This window comes from Callorhinus ursinus, unplaced genomic scaffold, assembly GCF_003265705.2.
Source record: "Callorhinus ursinus isolate GAN/ISIS: 27379988/994484 unplaced genomic scaffold, GSC_fseal_2.0 scaffold16, whole genome shotgun sequence".
NCBI classification, from domain to species: Eukaryota; Metazoa; Chordata; class Mammalia; order Carnivora; family Otariidae; genus Callorhinus; species Callorhinus ursinus.
Genome location: NW_027397078.1, coordinates 32,062,283 through 32,084,290, shown reverse-complemented (window position 1 = coordinate 32,084,290; position 22,008 = coordinate 32,062,283). Strand labels below are relative to the sequence as shown.

Sequence of the window (22,008 nt, the reverse complement as noted above, 5' to 3'; positions counted from 1 at the left end):
GGGAATCTAAAGTTTCAGAATGTTCTGGAACCGGAGAGGGGCAGCAGTAGGTGTCTGCCATCCAGCAAACTCTTCTGGGAGCTGATCAGGGCTTCTTTGGGGAAAAGGCCCACAAAGCTAAGTTTGTGCAGGTGGCAGATAATTCATGAATCACTTCTGGTGACACAGAAAACTTCCTCTGATCTCAAAGACCAGTCAAGTCTGGTTTTTCTCCTCTATCGCCTCAGGGATATGAAACAGGATATGACACTGGGGATGTTTTTTATTATTGCCCTTTAAAGGCAATATTGGTATTAGTAGGTATGGCATTCTCAAGCAGAAAGAATGTCTGTATACCAAAACAGTGCAGGCTAGTAAGCACAGTTAACGTCTGTTAAACGCAGAAGGAACGAATGGAAAACGAGACTGGAAATATTAGGAGTTTTGAGGTCAAACCTTCGTTGCCACTGATCGTCTTTGTGACTTTGGGCAAGACATTTACCCGGGCCTCAGTTTCCTCACCTACAACACGGATCCATCACCATCCCCATCCTGACAGTCTCGTAAGCGTGTTGTCAAGACGACCTTAGGAGAGATGGTGCGTGTACCAACACCGGAGACAGGCTGAGGAGCTATGTGCAGATGAACTTCTGCTGCTCCTCAACTGTGAAACCAGGCCGAGCACAGCTTCGGGAGTTTGGAGGCCCTTGCAGCTTCCCATTTTTATTTTGCTGTGACCTTTTCCCAGGAGCATGTTATATATGTGAAGATGTTCACTGCATGGCTGCTTATAGGAAAGGAAATCATGGTGCAACTCTCTGAAGACATTTTATACAGCCAAGAGAAGTATGACCGTACATTGTACCCGAAAAATGTAGACTATCAGCTGAATAAAGAAAAACATATAATTATAATATGACTTCACCCATGGTAGGGAACATGGTGAATTTAAATAATTATGCAAGGATGGTAACAAAAAGTAATCTAAAAATTATTTTAAAGACTCCTATAGTATTTTTAACAATAATGATTTTTTAAAAATCTTCTAATGATATCATTTTTTCTGTTCGTAGAGACTACAGACTGATTACTTAGCAGCAACTAACTCTGGAAAGAGTAATGCCAACCAGTCGATAATTCCACATCTTACTGCTTGATGGAAAACTCAGGTCATCTCCATTTTTAATATCTCTCAGCAAGATCAATACCATACTTATCATTCAAGGTACTTGATGTCACTGACATTGTAAATTACTTTTCCATGAAAAGAGAGCTACATCAGAAATATATTATTTTTTTAAGATTTTATTTATTTATTTGAGAGAGAGAGAGTGTGTGTGTGCACAAGCACCAGCGTGGAAAGGGCCAGAAGGCAACGGAGAGGGAGGAGGAAAGAATCTCAAACAGACTCTGTGCTGAGCACGGACCTGGGATTCGATCTCACGACCCTGAGATCACGACCTGAGCTGAAACCAAGAGTCGGATGCTTAACCCACTGAGTCACACAGGCCCCCCCAAGAAATACATTTAAATTAGTTTAACATTTTTTTATTTACATGGTTTTACATGCAAAAGATAAGGAAAGAAGAGTGGCAGAAAAAGAAATGAAGTCGAGGATTTAGATTTGGTTTTTAAGGCCTCTTCCTACCTGGTTCACCATTGTATCAGTAACATCTATGTTTGGTTTCTGTCCGAAGGGGACTGTCAGAGGGTACAGGTTTGTCCAAAATCTACCCCACATATCGCCTATTTAAAAAAAAAGAAAAAAAAGATTTTGTTAATACATAGCAAAGGCAGCAGAAGCATAGACCCGATTTTACACAGTGCCTAAGTGAGGATCGGTAAATAGGCCATACAGTATTCTAAATTTAATCTAGTTTCTTTTCATTACCTCTTTTTCTGTTCTCTTATTTACAATTTTCAACACTCCCTTCTTTTACTATCTCCCCTAAAAGGTTAAAATGGCTGGAGATTATCCCTGTTTCTCCCATTTTGAATTACAATTCAAAGGCACAGTTTATTAAATATATGGAACATCATAGCTACTATAGATTAGGAACAGATTGATATAATCTACCATCCATGGAACAAAATATTGCCAATTAGACTATTAGTAATTCCTAATATTGGACTCAAGAGAGATCATATAGGATCACCATCCAGGAATCTCTACTAACTAGTAACAAAGTTCCACCTTTATCAGTATACCAAAGTAATACACTTAACTGGGTAATTTTTCAAACATCTCAAACAAATGCTAAATTGGATTCCAAGGCCAGAGACCCTAAAAGGCAAGATGGATCTAGAAAAAGTCGATCTAATAGCAAGACCAGAATGTTGGCACCAAAGGAACGGGGCAACATAACTACATGAAGAATATTCCAATGAACTCATGTTTTAAACAATAAAATTCAGTAGAGGTAAGGCCTAATAGAGGCCTATGCTTAAATTTTATTTATGTATTTTTAAAGATTTTATTTATTTATTTGAGAGAGAATGAGCACAAGCAGGGAGGAGGGGCAGAGGGAAAAGGAGAAGCAGACTCCTCACTGAGCAGGGAGCCCTGGGATCATGACCTGAGCCGAAGGCAGACACTTAACAGACTGAGTGCCCCTCTGCTTAAATTTTAAAGAAAGATGTATCCACTATAAAAATATGTGATAAGTGACTTCAGGCTGAAACATAGCCTACATGTAAAAGACCAAAAGGGACCCAAGAAACAGTGTGACATGGCTTCCAAAACACAAATGTGATCTTAAGGTAAATAAATAGAATTATAGTGTCTAGAACAAAGGAAGGCATGGTACCATTTTTGCTCTATATTGGCCAAACCTCATCTGGAGTAATGATTCAGTTCTGAGCATGATTTTGAAGAGAGACATCAACAAAGCCTAGCTTGTCCAAAGGAGAACAATTAGAAAATTGAGATTTTAAGGAATGGCTAAAAATCCATGTAGGATATTTCACTGGAAAGAAGCAAAGAGGGTATACATGATGGTAACAATAATGCCCTCTGAAATATATTGATTACATACTCTTGCGCCAGGTACTATGCTGTGCCTTATACAATGGTTGCTTAAAAGATCCAGAAGGCCATCTTATAGAAGAAGAATGGACATATTCTGGGTAACCTCATATCATGGAATTAGATGTAATGAATGCAAGGCATTAGAGGGGTGTTGATTCAGTCCCACATAAGGTAGAACTTGCTTATAATTGGTGCCACATAGCGATAGATTAGCCTACCTTGGAAGGAAGAAAGAGCCACATCACACCAGATAGGTTTAAGCAGAAACTGAATTACTAAAGAATGCCTACCAAAGACATTGTAGAGAGTATTTGTATATTGCCTTGGAGTAAAAGTCTCCACAGGTCCTTTGTCCATATTCCTCTCCTGCTGAGAGAGAGCTTTGGCTCTTGAGAAGAATTAGCCACCAGCAACCTAGCTCGGTAGGAATGCTATGTACGCATGACAGGAACATTCCAAACGCGTATATCTTATTTGGCCTCAGCTTCTAGGGAGTGGTAGAGGGGAAGGAAGGATGGCCACTCTCTGGAAGGGAATTAGGCAATTCAGTAAAGGGCCTCAGGTCTTTCATGGTCTATAAAGGCTCTGTGGCAGGATAGAAAGTTCTTGGAAGATTGAATCTCCTCTTAAGCTAGGCATTTGTCTTCAGGGCAAAGACTTCATTCGAAACCCATATAATTCCAAAGCACATACTTTGCAGTGAAAGTAATTGGTGCAGTTTAGAATAAACTTATGAAACTTTCACTCAAGCTATACCTTAATTCTAGAAAGCCTTTCTCTCACCCCTGACCACCCCCAGACTACCAAGCTTCATTCCTCTGACAATATGATACTAAAATGCCAAACTCCACCTCAAGAACTTAGCCAATCAACTTAAATTATAAAACTTATTTTCCCCATTTCCACTCTCATTTGAACTTGGAGTTCTTTCTCTAGTTATCTTAAATAACCCCTTTATCCTTTGGACTGTGGCCAGCATAATAACCCTTTATGTGTAAAATAAAGTAATGCAATAAAGAACAATTTTAAATGGCTTCTATGTTGAAGAAAGTGCTGGCAAAATGTGATTTCAATAATGTTACTAACTTCACTCACAAGATTTTCCAAGTTTTATGTTGGGCTTCATTCAAAACAAAACAAAACAAAACAAAACAAAACAAAACAAAACAAAACAAAAACCTTTATTGGTGGAAACAACAGAGAACAAACTACACAAAGAGTTCCTGGAGTTTCTTACCAAGCAAATGGGCCGGAAGGCATCCAGTTGGGCTGATATGGGAAGGGTAGGTGTCCATCAGCTTTGCCCTCACATAAGCATGAAGATGTTCATACAATGGTTGAATCTGAAAAGCCCAGGAAGAAAATTTAAGACCAAGAGTAGTCTACTCCAATTTCCAATCCCCAACACTAAAGATAGGAGCTTCTTTAGACAAGTAGCATTTCCCTAAATTCTAATTTCTTCTCCTCTCAAATACTCTGGAGAGTTTGAAAGCATCTCTTCTTCCCAGATATTAACGATGACTAGCTTTACTGCATAAAACAATTAACACACCTGGAGGAATACAGGTCCCAAAATGAAAGCAGATGCAAAAAAATATTCATTTTAAAGATGTTACCTACTTCCTTTGTCTTTGAATTGAAGTACATTTACATCCCATAAAATTCGCCCATTTTTAAATGTACAATTTCATGAGTTTTAGTAAATTTATACTGTTGGACAACCTTCACTACCACCCACTTTTGCAATATTTCCAACACCTCAAAAACTCCTCTTGTCTCCATTTGCAATCAATTCCAGTCCCACCCCCAGCCCCAGGTCATCACTGAACTGACTTCTATTTCTACAATTTTGTCTCTCCTGGAAATTTCACATAAATGAAATCATAAAGTATGTGACCTTTTGTCTGGCTTTTTTCACTCAGCCTGATTTTTAGGTTCATCCATGTTACTGATGTATCAGTAGTTCATTCTTTTTATTACTGAGTAGTGTTTCACTGTATGAATACATCCGAGTTTGCTTCACTTAGTACCTCATGGATACAACTCACCAGTTGAAGGACAGCTAGGTTGTTCCCAGTTTGGGGCTATTATGAATAATGCTTCTGTGAACTTGCACGTGTAAGTCTTTGTATGGACCTATATTTTCATTTCTCTCATATAGATACCTAAGAGTGGAATACCTTAGTCATATGATAAATGCGTGTTTAACTTGTTAAGAAACCACCAAACCGCTTTCCCCAGCAGCTGCGCCATTTTGCATTTCTGTTGGCAGTGTCTCCACACCCACACCAGCACCTGCTATGCCAGTCTTTTTGAACCAAAACCATTCTGGCGTGTGTGTGGTGAGTTGTTTTGGTTTTTTTTTAAGATTATTTATATATTTATTTGAGAGAGACAGAGCATGAGCGGCTGCAGGGGGGCGGGGCAGAGGGAGAGGGAGAAGTAGGCTTCCCGCTGAGCAGGGAGCCCGATGCGGGGCTCGATCCCACGACCCTGGGATCATGAGCTGAGCCGAAGGCAGACGCTTAACGACTGAGCCACCCAGGCGCCCCTCTCCAACTTCCATTTTTGATGGCTCTGCCTAACTAAGGCTATGACAGAGTCGGTCTACATAAGAAGTTTGAAGGCACAGGGATAAGCGGGAGATGTGGGAATCAAAATGAAGAAACAGGGAGACACTGAGAAGTGTCCATGGGATACTCTCCCTTCCTTATAAAGACTTCCTTAGTCGAAGGTAAGGAAACAACAGTATCAGTTGTCCCGAGGAGGGAAGCAAAACCTACAGCTCTGCCAACAAAGTAAGACAGTGTGGGTCCCAGGTAGTTCACGAAGACTATTCCTACTTATAATCTAAAAGACCATTCCTCCCTGTAATCTTTCCTTCTTATAATCTTGCTCTTGGTAATTGCTGGTGAGTTCAGTGGCTGAAATGGGGAGGAAAGCAGAGCAGTTCTGATCATCCATAGGGGTTGCCCTATTATTCTTTAAAATCTTTTCAAGCTCTAATATTCCATAACTCTGAGGCCTGGGAATGGCTGACGAGTGCGTAAGAACAAGCCAGAATGCTTCTGGTCATTGCCCCTTCCTCCCGTGCACTGCCCTACATCGGTTCCCTGGTTACCTGGGTGAAGGTCTGTTCCACATCTTTAATCAACTGGTCGCGGCTATAGTTATAGCCATTTGTCCACTCCTCTTCATAATCTCCTCTCCAATAATCCCCATAGTCCTCATAATCTGTTTTTAAAAAGGAGAAGTAAGAGAACGTAAGGGAAAGAAAGAGATGAGGCGCTTGTATACATCAAATAACCTTGCTGGGAGGTTAAAAAAATCCAAAGATCTGTCACATTTTTACTGCCCTTCTAAGTGATAGGGCCATATCCCTCAAAGGGATGAAATGAATAATAATGCTAGCTAGTGTCTGTGGAGCACTTGCTCTCTGCCAGAAATTTTAACGCATTATCTCATCTAATAAGCACAAAGTCTACAAGATTGCCATTATTAAAGTCCCCACCATGCAGATTAGCAGGCTGTTCTTAGACAGTGAAATCATTTGTCCAGGGTTACCGCACTGGTACGGGGCAAAGGCACACTGCGAGGCCCCTAACCCTCGGTCTCCACCCTCTCCAGACTTCAGTTTGTATCTTTGGCTTTCCACCATGTGATTGGATTTGAGTTTTTAAATTCTCCTTTTGTTCAGGGCCTTTTATTTTCACATCTAACTCATCTTAGACTTTGCCGCAGGGGGCCTGTGTTTGTTTGCAAATTACATGTCGGCACAAAACATCTCTCTGTGCTTCGTGTAGTATCTCGGCATCAGCAAACACAAGCTTGCATTAGGATGTTAGCCAATAACGTTTGCAAATGTGTTCTGAAAATTTTTACTTTTACATGCACATTGGCAATGGATGATCAGAAAGAAGAGAGAAAGACCTCTTTGGATGGAAGGATATGGTGATGAGCTGCTGTCTCCAGTTTGCCTGTGGCTTGAGAATATCAGTTTAAGTGGCGGTGAAAGACATTTAGAAACAACAGATGAAAAAAAAATTCTTCCTTACTCAACCCCAGGGGGCAGTGAATCACCAAAGCATAAAGTTACTCATAATGCCATAGCTTCAGCTCATTATTCAGGCAGGAGAATAAGTTAGGAGATATGGAAATTCTGCCCCCTGTTGAGAGTTTTATGACCACACGATCTGAGTTATAATTACAACTGCAGAACAGAATGGATTTCCAGCCTAAATTAATCTGATTCTATTTTCTTTCTGGGACACCATCTTGAGTTAAACACACAAATGGCCTTTGAGAATAAACTGTGGCCAGATAGGAGTTTAGGTGAGAGACAGTGTCTCTGTCTCCCATCCTGTCTAAGAACCAGAATCCCTACTCAATCCCCAGGCTACCTCAGGTCCCTGATACATTCCCAGACAACTGATTTGTTTGACACCCTGCAGTTCAGTCTCATTTCTGAACTCTCTAAACTGTAGAATGTCAGTGCACCATTCCTTATTCCCTAGTAGTTGCTTCTTTGAGACACATAACCGGAATTTGTTCAGCAGATGAGCATTAATTTAGGGATACTTCTTCTATCAAAGGGCAGCCTTGGTAATTCATGAGAAATAGCCCACAGCGCCATAGAGGGCTTCAGGACCTCTTTAGACCAGCAAACTTACTGTTGGCTCTTGCCATCTCATTTTTCAGGGCCACGTACTCTTCATACAATGGCCTCAGCTGCTTGCCAACCTCAGACCTCCAGCCTTCCCAGGCCCAGAGCCTCTCGTTGTAGTCTCTGCTGTTTGCCATTATGTCATCCAAACCTGTCATTGCAAAGCACCCAATAGGAAATAAACATGCATTTGTAATATCTTTATTCGCAAACAATTATATGAGCTTTAAATAATTAAAAGTAAGGCTGGCAGACATCAAGGTCATAAGGTTATTAAATGAAATCTCATGATTTATCAATTTCTTCATCCTTGTTATAGTTTCAAAATATTACTGCAGAGAAAATAAACCATTGAAATCATTTAGCTACTAACTTAATTAAATTCCTTGGAATGTGACAAAATTTACCATGAAGTTTTGTTATAAGTTAAAAGTTCATCTATATGTTGAAACACCTATTTGGAATCTTATCATCTTTGGATTATCCATTTGAAAGGCACAATGTTATCATCCAGTGCCAATCTCAGTTTTAAAACTTAGAGTAAAAAGGGGTGCCTGGCTCAGTCAGGTAAGCATTAAGCATCCACCTCTTGATGTCGGCTCAGGTCATGATGTTGGGGTCATGGGATCGAGCCCCGTGTAGGGCTCTGGGCTGAGCACGGAGTCTGCTTGAGATTCTCCCTCTCTCTTGCTGCCCCAAACCCCATGCACAGGCACATGCTCTCTCTCTCTCTCTCTCCCTCAAGTAAACAAATAAAATCCTTAAAACTTAGAGTAAAAAAATTAAATTTCATAATCATTGCTCAAAATTTATAACCTACCTGGTTCAAGTAATAAGCACTCCTGTGGATTATTTGGGTTACAAGCTTTTCCAGTACTGTAGATAGTGCTCATTGCATTTAGGATTGTGTTCAGCTGCAAATTAAACATAATAAACAATGTTTAAACTGGGAAATGTGCTGTATGGAATGCTAAGGTAAAGATGTCCTTTTGGCCATGTGATTTTTTTATGCCCTCAAAATACAGCAGTTCCCATCTTTGCCAAGATTCCTCCCCTATGTAGGGTAGGAATATCTCTGTTAAATTCCCCTGTATTAACTAACGCAGAAACTTAGATAGACACACATAATAAATATATGTAGAGTGACTGAAATAAACAAATCTACCAAAATTCTGGGGACGGTGCTCAGGTACACATGCATGGAGACGGGCATCTGTTGTCTTGTCCAGCATTCTCTGAGTACACATTTACTGAACATCTACTATGTCCTACACTCGGATAACTCTGACATGAACAAGTCACTGGTCCTCAAGTCATGGGACAGTGGGACAGCCGTGAAATCAATAATTACATAACCCAAGTGATAAGTGATATAACTGTCATGAAAAAGTGATGTGGCAGTCTGGCAGGGAGCAGATAAATGAAGAACTTGGAGATTCAGGGATGGCTTCAGAGAGGAGGGGACATTAGCGCTGTGTCTTGAAAGAGAGGTAAGAATTAGCCAAGTAGAAAAAGGAGAGAGAAGGCAGAGGCTAAAAGGTGGATGGAGGTTGGGAAAGAGCAGGCATTTTCCAGAAGTGATGACACGTTGAAGGAAACTGGCATAGTGATGCTGACTGAGGGAAGTGGGGGATGTAAGTATGGAGAGGTCAGCAGGAGCCAGGTCGTGAGGGGCCATCTGTGACACACTAAAGAGTTTAAACTTTACCCTGTAGGTAAAGGAGAGTAAAGGTAGTAGAGTTAAGCAGTGCTACTCAAAGTATGGTCTGTGGACCAGTGCAAGACAGTAAATGGTTTGTTTCTATTCTGTGATAAGTACAGGAATCAAGAGAATAAATGTTTTTGTTAAAGAGAATAAATGTTTATAAACTTTTAAAAACCATTTGATATTTCCATGACATCTAGGCATGAGAGCAATGAAGTAAACCAAGTATTGATCTGCAATGGATTGGTAATAAAAGAAGAAAGGGAATAAGAGAGGGAGAAAAGGAGGGAGGGAGGGGGGAAGGGAAGGGTAGGCTAGGGAAGGGAAAGGAAGGGAAGGGAAGGGAAGGGGAGGGGAGGAAATGGTTCTCTTCCACATTTGATTTAAGAAGGACTGGATGGAAGACTCTGTTTCCCTTCTCCTGTTCCCTCTTCCATTATGCTTTCACTCTGCTACAAGAGTCATTATCCTAGAACATGAAATAGATCCCATGCTTAAAACTTCAACAAGATCCCATAGTCCAAAGGAATCAATCCAAATTCCTTACCATGGCACAAAATTCCTCATGGTCTCTTTGTCTACCTGCTTTTTCAATCTCTCCTCCTTCCTCTCCATCGAACTCATGCATCCTTGAGTCTCCTCTCTTCCCAAACACTCCAAGCTTTTACAGGCATTTCAGCGGTTTTCAACTTTAGCTGCACATTAGAATTACCTGGGATCTTATAAAAATACAGTGTCCAGGTTCCATCTAGCTGTCTAGACTCTAAAAGACCAACGGGCAAGGTTTTACACAGTGTCTTTGTGAAAAACATGGGGAAGCATGGAATGGATAAGATACAGTGGCTTAACAAGGAGTTGGAGAATTGGATCCAAAGAATGTGGAATAATAAATATCAACTGGTAGGAAGATATGTGCCATATGGTTTTATCTTTGCCCTTATCGTGAATTTTTTCTTTTTATAGATGGGGATTACAACAGAGTTCCAGAGGACAAGCAACTGAGAAAGAAGACTTTGATGTTAAATAGTCAAATGTTTTAGATAAAAATGTTTTAATAGGTTAGATCAGGGGTCTGTAAACTATGATCTGCAGACCAAATACCGTCTGCTGCCTGTTTTTGTAAAGTTTTATCGGAACACAGCCACACTCATTTGTTTATGTATTAGCTATGCTGATTTCCTGCTGCAACAGCAGAGTTAACTCATCGTGACAGAGACTATATGGCCCACAAAACCCAAGATATTTACTATCTTTTCTTTTACAGAAAAACATTTGCTCGCTCCCAGGCTAGAGAGATGGGATGAGAGATGTTATTTTAACAGGGCGAATACAGGCTTTCTTAAATTTGAACAAACAACCTACTTAAGAATAGAATTTTGAAAGCTATCATTTCAGAGCAACATTGGTGGAAGAGATTTGGAGACTTCATTGACAGCGATGTTGATGTGAGCCAACATGGAATTTGACTGTCAAAAAACCCAACCCACACAAACAAAAACCTAATATAGTCCTAGACTGTCTTAATAGATGTAGGGCACAGGAAGCAGAATGTCATATTCCTGCACACTTTCATGCAGACCGGAACCAACTCAGAGTGTGGTGTTTAGTTCAAGGTTACTGACATAATGAAGACAGCAGCCAGGACTGGTTAGGAAACTTGAAACCACTGTATAGAGGAAAATTGACAGAGTGAAGGATAGTTAGCCTAGATTAAAATAAAAGGACTCAACTAGTTTAAAAAAATAGAGCTGCCTTCATTTATTTAAAAACTATTGTAGGAAAGAGCAATTTGGACCAGGAGGCAGAACAAAGTGGAGGTAAAGCACTTAATGCTCAATGGAGGAGGTATCTCCATCAATTAGGGGGGCCCACCTATGGAATGGATGTCTTGGAAAGAGATGAATCACCCACATCTAAAGCAGTCTGATCTGAGGTTCTTAGCCACTTGTTAAAGACGTTGCAGAGAAGAGTCAAAAATGAAAGGGGGAAAGAATTGGACCACATACGGGACTTCCCAAGCTTGGCACTATTAACATTTTGCACCACATAATTTTTTGCCATTGGGGGCTGTCTTGTGCGTTGTAGAATGGTTAGCACCATCCCTGGCCTCTACCCACTAGATGCTAATAGCTGCCCCCCCCCCCAGTTATGACAACCAAAAATGTCTCCAGATATCATCAAATGTCCCTGGGGGGCAAAATCACCCCCGGTTGATCACGACTGACATAGACTAAGCATATTCTTCAGGCTGCCTGTCCTCAGGAAGGTGACTTCTGTATATGGTATGCATATATAACACAGTGCCCAGACAACACCAGTTTAACTCTGTGTCCTAACATAATTATTACCAGTGACTTCTTTCACTTGCGAAAGGATTCCAGTTTGGATGACAAATTCTGTGGTCACCCTACCTAGGTACAGAGCTCTTTCTAATGTCAGCATCACTATCTTTGCAGATAAAGGAAGCAGCCATGGGGATATTAATGTTTAATGTTTCCCAAATATTTCAGCTCTTGGGGTCAGTGCTAGAATGTTCACATACTCGTTGGCTCTTGTCCACTGAGAGCACTGATGACCCACTGTGCTGAAGGGCTTGCAATTGACGCTTGACTGTAGAATCCTGAATTTCTTCTAGTGGGTAAGTTTTGGCTTGCTTGGACTGTTCTTCATAAAAAGCAGACCATTTGGCCCCAGCATCATTCTGAAATGACAAAATATAAAGTTGAAGTCAGAATGGCACTGCTTGAACAGATAGAACAGAAGATACTGTCCAAAAAACATCTGGTGGAATATCTAATATTTCCTGAGTGGTTTAGTTCTCTACTTTGCTGAAGGTCAAGGCTTAGGTTATGAGTGACCAGGCCATTCTTGGTCACTCTCTCTTTCTGGCCCAGTGCCTAGTTTTCCCAAGGGTCCTATCCCCTGAACTGGAAATGAATTCTCACAGATAATTCACATTGTGGGGCCCTGGAATTTATGGCCTTAGCACTATGACGTGGGTGAGTTAATCAAGGATTTGAGGATGAATGCTCTGAAGGGAGGGTCCAGTAAAGCTCAGAGCAAACTTAAAGGGGATACAGCCCCTCATGACAATTGGAACCATAAGAAATGAGAAACAGTTTGCAGTGAGCTCCATAGTGCCATGACTTACCAGAGATTCTGATCTTAAATTATGTTCCCCAAAGAAGGTTGCCCAGAATATGGCCACTTGGTAGCCATGGTGATTTTCTAACAGCAAAAGAAACCAACAAACGGGTGATGATGCCAGGATTCACTTGCCCCCCATCTTGAACATCAGTATAGGCAAGCGGACTTCTCCAGACTCCTCTAGTACAGTCTTTTCTCAATGTACAAACTCATTTCCATTTATCAAAGATGAAAATGAGCTATTACTTTGTACACTGTACTTCTCTAGACTATATAAAAGAGGTAGCATATGAGACAAGTAAGAACTCCATTCTTGGGATGCCTGGGTGGCTCAGTAAGTTCAGTGTCTGCCTTTGGCTCAAGTCATGATCCCAGGGTCCTGGGATAGAGTCCCACATGGGGCTCCGTGTTCAGCGGGGAGCCTGCATCTTCCTCTCCCTCTGCCTACCACTCCCCCTGCTTGTGCACTCTCTCTGACAAATAAATAAAATCTTGAAAACAAAAAAGAACTCCATTCTTGTAGTCAGATACCTCTGACTAGCTGTGTGACTTTAGACAAATTACTTACCTTCTGAGTCAGTTACCTTATCTGTAAAATGAGAGTAATAATAGGACTTACCTCAAAGGGTTGTTGTAAGGATGAGAAGAATTAACAAATAATAAAATGTTTATCACAGTATCTGATACATCCTAAACATTCAAAAAAGTTAGCTATTTTATAATTTATAGAAAAAAGTTCTTTGTCCTTAAGTTGCTTACAGTTTTATCAGACAGAGAAGGTATGCATCATAAAAGTTTCATTAATGAAATATAAGAGCATATGATAATGTATAAACTTTGAGTGGTCAAGCAGTTTCTCCTATAAGAAAAGACTCATGCAGGGCGCCTGGGTGGCTCAGTTGGTTAAGCGACTGCCTTCAGCTCAGGTCATGATCCTGGAGTCCCGGGATCGGGTCCCGCATCGGGCTCCCTGCTCAGCAGCGAGTCTGCTTCTCCCTCTGACCTTCTCCCCTCTCATGCTGTTTCTCTCTCTCTCTCTCTCTCTCAAATAAATAAATAAAATCTTAAAAAAAAAAAAAGAAAAGACTCATGCAGGCAACTAGATTTGGCCAAGCCCTCATGGAGAAGACCCTAAAGCAGGTAGGAGTTGGATGGATGCAGAGTACTTTGTAGAATAATTTACTTCATTTGATCTTCCTACTCCCATGAGATAGAAAATCATTCTGTCTCCATTATTCATATCTGCATAAAGGGGCTGAGAGAAATAGTGGTTATGGCAATCAACTGACAGCATCTGGATCCTGGATCCTGTGGTAGACAAACTCTAAGATGGATCCCATGATCCCTACCTCCGGGTGGTACACATTTGTATGACCTCCTCCCCCTTGAGTGTGAGCAGGAGCCATGATTCACTTCTAGCCAGTAGCATATACCAAAGGTGACAGGATGTACATATTTATGTTATAAAAGAATCTTATTTTTATCTTGCTAAAACTCTGTCTCCCTTGCTGACTTTGATGCAGCAAGATGCCATGTTGTGAATGACCCTTTGGAAAGGGCCACGTGTTGAGGAATTGAGGATGGCCTCTGGGTGATATCCTGCAAGAAACTAAGGACCTCAGTCCAGCAGCACACAAGGATCTGAATGCTTACCACTAACCACATTAGCTTGGAAGTGGATTCATCCCCAGTCAAGCCTCAGCTGAGACCACAGTGCTGGCCAGGACCTTGACTGCAACTTTATAAGACTCAGAAATGGAAGATGCAGCTAAGCTGTACCTGGACTCCTGACCCACAGAAGCTGTGGGATAATAAATGTGTGTTATTTTAAGCTGTTAAGCTTGTGGTAATTTTTAACACAACAGATAATTAGTACCAATCCCAAAGGCGGGACTTCGGGCATGACTGCATTTTCCAGGCCAAGGAATTTGACTATTATTTGAATTCTAGGGAATCACTTAGGGGCTCCAAGCAGGCACATGATATGATGGGAATGGTGTGTGGACATGACAACAATGGATCAGACAAGAGATGAAAATAGTGGCAGGAAAAATGGAAAATGATTTCTCTCTTTATTGAGCACATACAACCCCTCAGGAACTACTTCTCAATCAATCTTCACAATCTTGTGAGGTAGCTGTGATTGTCCCCACTTCACAAATGAGGGAACTGAGGCACGGAGCTAGTAATTTGAAAGAACCAGAGTGCCAACCCGGATATGTTTACCTCCAAAGCTAACGCCCCTAACCATTGACAATAGATGGTATTCAACACATTCTGTTCTTCTCTGTAACACACAAATGGGAAGTAGTGAGCTATAGAAAGAAGAGTTTGGTCTATGGCACAGACTCATCTATGCAACCCACCACTTACCTCTATAATCCCTGTCCTTCTTCACCCAATCCAGGATGATTTACTGTTAAGCAAAATTTCTGGTAAAACTTTGATACAAAATTATAAGAACAATTTTGTTCTCAACCTCCTCTGGAAACAACTCACAATCCCCAAAAGGGCCCAGTCTTAGAACATTTTTTAATTATACTGCATATAGATACTTTGAAGACATCTGTTTTATTTATTACTACCATACTATAAGTGTTATACTTTAAATCGCCCCCAAAATTACATGATGCTGCCTTGAATTTTGACCCCCTAGGACATAGCGTTCCGTCCCAAGCTATTCTTTTTTCCAGAGCTCTAGGGACCTGAACTAGTTTTTTGTTAATTTCTTGGCTCAATATTCCTGCACCATGCTAGTAGTGGAAATTCAATTTCCACACCTATTAAATAACTCAGGGGTGAAACCTGGGCTTGATCAAACCTCTAGATCAGGACTCTGTCCACCATCTGATTTTGTAAATCAAGTTTTATTACAATATAGTCAAACTCATTTATGTATTGTCTATGGCTGCCTTCGCACTGCAACGGCAGAGTTGGACAGAGGACACAGAGCCCACAAAGCCTGAAACACTCACTGTCTGGCCTTTTACAGAAAAAGTGCTCTGCCCTCTGCCCTAGATCTATACATTTACAGGAAATGCAGGGGACAAAAGAGCATGTTAAGCAATATTTAGGGAGCACAATCAGCAAGTCCAAAAAGTGGGAGTTTCTACAGCACCCAAAATTTAATTCTTTGGCAAATAAATTGCAAAAAAAAAAAAAAAAGAAGAAAAGAAAAGTGAGGGAGGGACTCTGTAGATCAAAAGAGAGCTAAAGTACATCATCCAAAACAACTGGAAGGAGAGGACCTTGTTAGATCTTGATTCAAACAAAACAGCTGAAGCTGAAAAAGAAATAGGGTGCATTTGAATGCTGACTAGATATTTGATGATACTGAGAAGTTTTTGTTAAGTTTTTGGCACAGTACTGTTATTAAGGTTGTTTTAAAAGTACTTTGAGAGCTACAAGGTGAAATACACACATAAAAGTACATCATATTTTGGATTTCCTTCAAAATATTCCAGGAAGCGTGGGGTTGAGTAGAAAACTAAAACAAGATTGGCCAAAGTGTTAATAATTTGTAAACTGGGCGATGGATATGAGGAAATTCAATGTATTTATCTCTCTTCTTTTATACATGTTTGAAAATGTTTATGATAAAAAATAAAGAAAAATCACACGACGGAATACTATTTGGCAACAGAATGGAATGAAGTAATGCTACATGCTACAATGTGCAGAGTGAAAGAAGCCAATCACAAGAGACCATGTACTGTATGATTGCATTTATATGAAATGTTCAAAGTAGGCAAACCTATGGAGACAGGAAGTAGAGTAGTGGTTGCTTAGGGCTAGGAGCTGGGAGGAAGAGTGATGACTGACAGGCATGTGGTTTCTTTCTGGAGTGATGAAAATGTTCTAAAATTAGATGGTGGTGAAGGTTGTACAATTCTGTAAATATACTAAGAAGCATTGAATCGTATACTTGAAATTGGAGAAGTTCATGGTGCATAAATTATATCTCAGTAAAGCGGTCATTAAAAGCTCTCTATAGTAAAAGCAAAGAAAAAAAAAACCTCACCTTATCCCCCAGATCCTATAACTGGGTCTGAAACCCCACGAAACTGCTCCAAACCAAAGGAGTTAGCCAAAATTAGCTTCATGCTCTTTTACCCAGGTGCCTGGCCCACGCCAAGCAGCAGCAGCGGCTCCTGACCACTGGACTACCCTCCCTGCGCGTAGCCGGTGGCCTCCTGCTTCCTTTTTGCATTCTAATATTTTCACTTTCCTTTAAAGGGTCCATGCTTTCTGCAGCTTGGCCACACTTTGTGATTTATGCCCTTTCCTCTCTGGCCTTGGCTCTCGTCAACCACTGCAATTCAAAAGTAATAACACTTAATGATCCAGAGATGCTATCAACAACCATCACTCCGTCTCATTCGATAACATGCCTTCTCAGCAAAGGGCACTCAGCAGAACTGTTACATGTCTCTTCAGCAGTTATAACTCCCTCCCACACTCAGAGCAGTAAGACTGTGCTGTTCTCCCATGCTCACAAGCATCGAGCACCGTTCTGGGGGCCTTGGGTATGAATTCGGGCTTCACAGCCACCCTCCAAGGCAGACAGGAGAGGGATGCTCTTTTGCACAGGTGAGATAATGAAGGTGCAGAGAGGTTAATCGACCAGCTGAAGCTCACCCAGCTGGAAAGTGCTGGAGCCAGGATCCGGACCTTGGCAGTCTGGCTCCGGAGTCCTGAGGCATGAAGCTGGTACAACTTCACCAGCACCTATGGGACCATTCAGCTGAGAATGAAAACAAATACACGGTACACTATAGGCACCTCCAACAGAGATCAAATAAGAAGTGAGGAAAAAGCAACAATAAAGAGATGAGGAAAGGTAAGACCAAAAAATAGGAGATAAGAAACAAATGACCTCCTATGACCACACCGGGCTGTCAAAATCTCCAGGATTTCCTTGAGCATTAGAAAAATGGAAAACCTTCTCTTGGGGTATTTCAAATGAGGTGGTAGGTCTCAGGTTGGATCTGTCCCGTGAGTGGCAGTAATTTAAACACACAACCTACTCAACATTTGAAAAAATATCTGAACTACATTTTTGAAGGAATGTATTGCTATACAAGTGTCACAAAATCTTTTCTTAAGTAATGTTGCTCAATTTCCAGCACAAATGTGTAAGGACACTGCTTTGGGATCGGTGAGAGAAGAAATTCCTAAATCCTTGCCCTTGTCAAAGCATCTTGCTTTCCCAGAGCATTCTGAGATTTGTCAAAACTGGCTTAATTATGGTTTTTCTGCGAGGGCTCTGGATGGATTCTGTGACCTTTGGAAGTCCCTTAGAGCTCCGTGACAGTGAAGGAAGGAACACCCAAATCCAGTCTCCAGACCCATGGTTACTTTAATTACTAGCTAGCTTTTTCACTAAGCCTCCAATTGCATTTTCCAGTTAATGTATCATTTCAGAGAGTCTTTAGATATTCCTGTTGACATTGTAGGCTTGAGAAAATTATTAACTCAATAACTTATGGCATTTCTGTGAAATGCTTTGAAACCCTGATTATGATGAGAATTATGGTGGCAACTTTACAAAGCATGTTCACTGGTTTCTAAGAATCTGGACTGAGACCAGTGAATTACTTTGTAACAGATTCCAAATGAGCCCCAAGGTCAATTAAGTTTAGTCATCTGGGACTCCAGAATCAGAAATACTGAAGCAAACATCCAATCTCACAACTCGGAGCATTTCTTTGATTTCCCTTTTCAGTTGTACAGGCAGTAATCTCACCCTTAAGAAGCAACAAATACCCCTAGGTAGCCATGAAAACTCACCATCTTTTGGACATTCTCGTCGGTAATATTGGTGTTATAATTCCAAGAAGCAAATGAACTTTGATAAGACAGCTCTTCAGCTTCAGAGTTAAACTTCTCCAAAAATGTCTTGACCAGATCCTCAGTGGTGGATCGAGCAGCAGTTAGAGCAGCAAGGCTGAGAAGGAGCCAGGAAGAGCCTAACATCTTTCCCTATGCACCAAGATCCCATCCACTGAACAACTTTCCCTAGAGGAAAACCTCTTCATGACTTTTTCCTCTCTCATCAGCCTTTGAACTTGGGTTGGGCACTGAGCAGGAAAGATGAAAAAAAAAAAAAAAAGAAGAAGAAGAAGAAGTAGTAGAAGAAGAAGAAACAGTAAACAGTCTGCTGAACCACTATAAAGTTCATCCTGGAGAGGACAGATATATAAACAGATTTTAGAATGATTTTTTAAAGTAAATCAAATAAACAAATGTTATTCATTAATCCTAGAGAATCATAGCTCTCCTAGTATTTTATGGCCAGATCAGAACTTGCACATTTAGTTAATATGTTCCTAAAAAGCTGTTAAAGATACACTGAAGGTGTTATAATTTTACAGGGACCAAAAAAGCCTAGATTTAGGGATCTTGGGGGTATTAGTGGTACTTACGTGTTTTCCAGACAGGATTTCATTGAAAGTCAGTTATCTCTCCTTTCTTTTTATTTCAAGCTCATATTCACAGAAAGCCTCTCCCTACTTGGGTAACATTTTCCCCTCCTAAATAAACGGCTTTGCCCTTGTCTTGATGGAATTCATTTTTTTTCTGATAAATTTTAATTTCCCTGGCCATTTTTTAAAGGTATAAGGCTACCCTCCACTCCACTCCACAGGTTAACTCACCTGATCTCGCTTGGGTAAACTTAAAAAGGCTCACTTTCTACTTCTCAGATGACCATGTTGAACACTGGTTCTATGGCCGACTTCGCTGTGTGCCTCCTTCCCTTTCACTTACCTGTTCTAAACTCAGTCGAGGTCCCAGGGAAGTAAAAATGACTCTGCATGGTATGAAACTCAAAGACTGTCAATGTCACGCTCTGGGCATCCAAAACCATGGGATCACGGCAACACAGAATTCAAAGAGACTTCGGCGATTATCCTGTAGTGTCTCAGGAGCTGGATCTGTGTCCTCATTCCCAGGGTGCAGGTATATTAGAGATAAAAGAGAGGAGCCACTTTAAACGGCAGCGCTCATGGGCCAGCTTGACTGTGATTATGAAACCTTCACCCAGGGAAAATATTTCTTCACCCAGAAAAACAAGTCTTCCAGGTCCAGGTGCAGTAACCAAGCTTTTAAAAAAAAGTTTTCACGACTTTCCCTTATTCCACAGTTGTTAAATTAGTGCTATTATAGAACAGGAAAAAATAATTCTAAGTAACTGCTCAAGGCGCTTTGCATTATATCTCATTTAAGCGTTACAACAAACCTAGAGGCAAAATTTTTTTTTAAAAAAAGATTTATTTATTTATTTCAGAGAGAGAGCACAAGCAGGAGGAGCAGAGGGAGAAGGAGAGAGAGAATCTCCAGCAGACTCTGTGCTGAGTGTGGAGCCCGAAGCGGGGCTGGATCTCACTACCCTGAGACATGACCTGAGCCGAAACCAAGAGTTAGACACTTAACTGACGGTGCCACCCAGGTGCTCCTAGAGGTAAATCTTCTTTTTTAAATCGCTATTATACAGATTATGAAATTGAGGCTCAGAGAACTTAAATAAATTGCCGAACCTCATTCAGCTAGTAAGTGGTAGAGCCGGAAATGCCATGTGATTCTAGAGTACAGACCTCTCCGTTTTAGTCAGTAGTCTAAGAGCAATAACAGAGGTATAAATAAATAGCAGCAGAAGGACGTGTGCCTTCAGTGAAGATGACAGATTTGCTTTTGCCACACCAAAAAGAGGTGGATTCTTTTTTTTTTCTTTAAAGACTTTATTTTATTTGACAGAGAGACAGCGAGAGAGGGAACACAAGCAGGGGGAGTGGGAGAGGGAGAAGCAGGCTTCCCGCGGAGCAGGGAGCCCGATGCGGGGCTCGATCCCAGGACCCCGTGATCATGACCTGAGCTAGAGGCAGACGCTTAACGACTGAACCACCCAGGTGCCCCCAAAAGAGGTGGCTTCTTACTCTCCTTAATGTGAATCAAAATATGCGATCCTTCTAAGAAGTAAAGTAATTGACAAATTTAAGCAATTATGATAAAGAATGTTAAAAGAAAGCTGACAGGGGGCAAGGGTTGGGGGGAATCAGTGAATCTTCTGAGTTTCAGGCAAGTACAGCATTTCCCACATTTGAGGAAGCTGGGAGCCACTCGCTTCTCATAGGCATTAGGAGAAAAACCAGTCAAGAGAAAGGGGAGCAGCAGGTGAGGCTCTGAACAAAGAGTTGGAATGTTACTTTAATAAAAGCTGAAACAAAACTCTACTCAGGTCACTTCCTGAATGAAGCTCTTGGGTTTGGGGGGGAAAAATGGACGTAGTCCAGTTTCAATTCACTGAGGCAGCAAATAAGATTAACATGATCAAATTGAAATGGAGAAAGCAGGATATGAAATCTGAGAGCTAAAAATAGATGGACAAGGAGCCTGGGATAACAGTGAGGCAGGAAAATTCTGGAAGCCAAGAAAGTTGGAAAAGTCAGACAGAGAAGAACTGTCACAATAATTCTGTCGAACTAGCTCATCATGGCAAGCAGAAACTGGATCATTGGAATTTTTGTTCACTCTCCACTGAGAGGATACTGCTGTTGTTCTGACAGTGTTCGGTCCAAGCCCATGCTGAGAATGGAAGGACTCCACTAAAGACCCAGGGGATGGGACCCAGAAACACAACTGGCTCAAAGGAATGGGTTGTCTTTGAGAAAGAACAGAGACCCAGAAAAAAAATTAGAAAATTGGAGATGCAGGAAACCTGTTCTACTTTTTCAAAAGGGTTGGAGGGTGAATTTCGTAAGTGGGAGAGGGAAGACTTTGATCTTGACACCCGATAAAACCGTAAAATGTAGTTTTTTAGGATATGGTTTGCATTTGGGAAATATATAGGTCTCTGGTCCTAAATACATATCTAGGGATTTACTAGGAACAAGTCACATGTTAACTGCCTCATTTCCTTTCTGATAAAAGAATACAATAGTAAAAAAACAAATAGAAAGATACAGTGTATCTTCCACTTCAGTAAGGGATTTAACAAAATGTAAAGTTATACAACTAGATCTAAATGTCCCCGAAAAAATCTGCTGGTGGGAAGGCAAGCTGGTGCAGCCACTCTGGAAAACACGATGGAGTTTCCTCAAAAAGTTAAAAACAGAATTACCCTACGACCCAGCAGTTGCACTACTAGGTATTTACCCAAAGGATACAAAAACACTGATTCGAAGGGGCACATGCACCCTGATGTTTATAGCAGCATTATCAACAATAGCCAAACTATGGAGAGAGCCCAGATGTTCATCAATTGATGAGTGGATAAAGAAGATGTGGTATATATACAATGGAATGTTACTCAACCCAAAAAAGAATGAAATCTTGCCATTTGCAACAACATAGATGGAGCTAGAGTGTATTATGCAAAGTGACATAAGTCAGAGAAAGACAAATATCATATGATTTCACTCATATGCAGAATTTATGAAACAGATGAACATGGGGGGGAGAGAAGAGGCAAACCATAAAATAGACTCT

General features: G+C 40.9%; 1 protein-coding gene across 1 annotated transcript in view; it reads right to left on the bottom strand.

Moving 5' to 3' along the window:
* Positions 1–18,605, bottom strand: part of ACE2 (angiotensin converting enzyme 2) — a 40,448-nt gene extending 21,843 nt beyond the window's left edge. The window contains exons 1-7 of the mRNA XM_025857612.2: positions 18,313–18,605; positions 11,918–12,076; positions 8,491–8,584; positions 7,678–7,821; positions 6,129–6,241; positions 4,245–4,350; positions 1,628–1,725 (exon numbers count right to left, since the gene is read on the bottom strand). Of these exons, the coding sequence (XP_025713397.2) occupies positions 1,628–1,725; positions 4,245–4,350; positions 6,129–6,241; positions 7,678–7,821; positions 8,491–8,584; positions 11,918–12,076; positions 18,313–18,498 (900 nt within the window). The 5' untranslated portion in view covers positions 18,499–18,605. The remainder of the gene's footprint in view (positions 1–1,627; positions 1,726–4,244; positions 4,351–6,128; positions 6,242–7,677; positions 7,822–8,490; positions 8,585–11,917; positions 12,077–18,312) is intronic.
* Between the last annotated feature and the right edge of the window lie 3,403 nt (positions 18,606–22,008).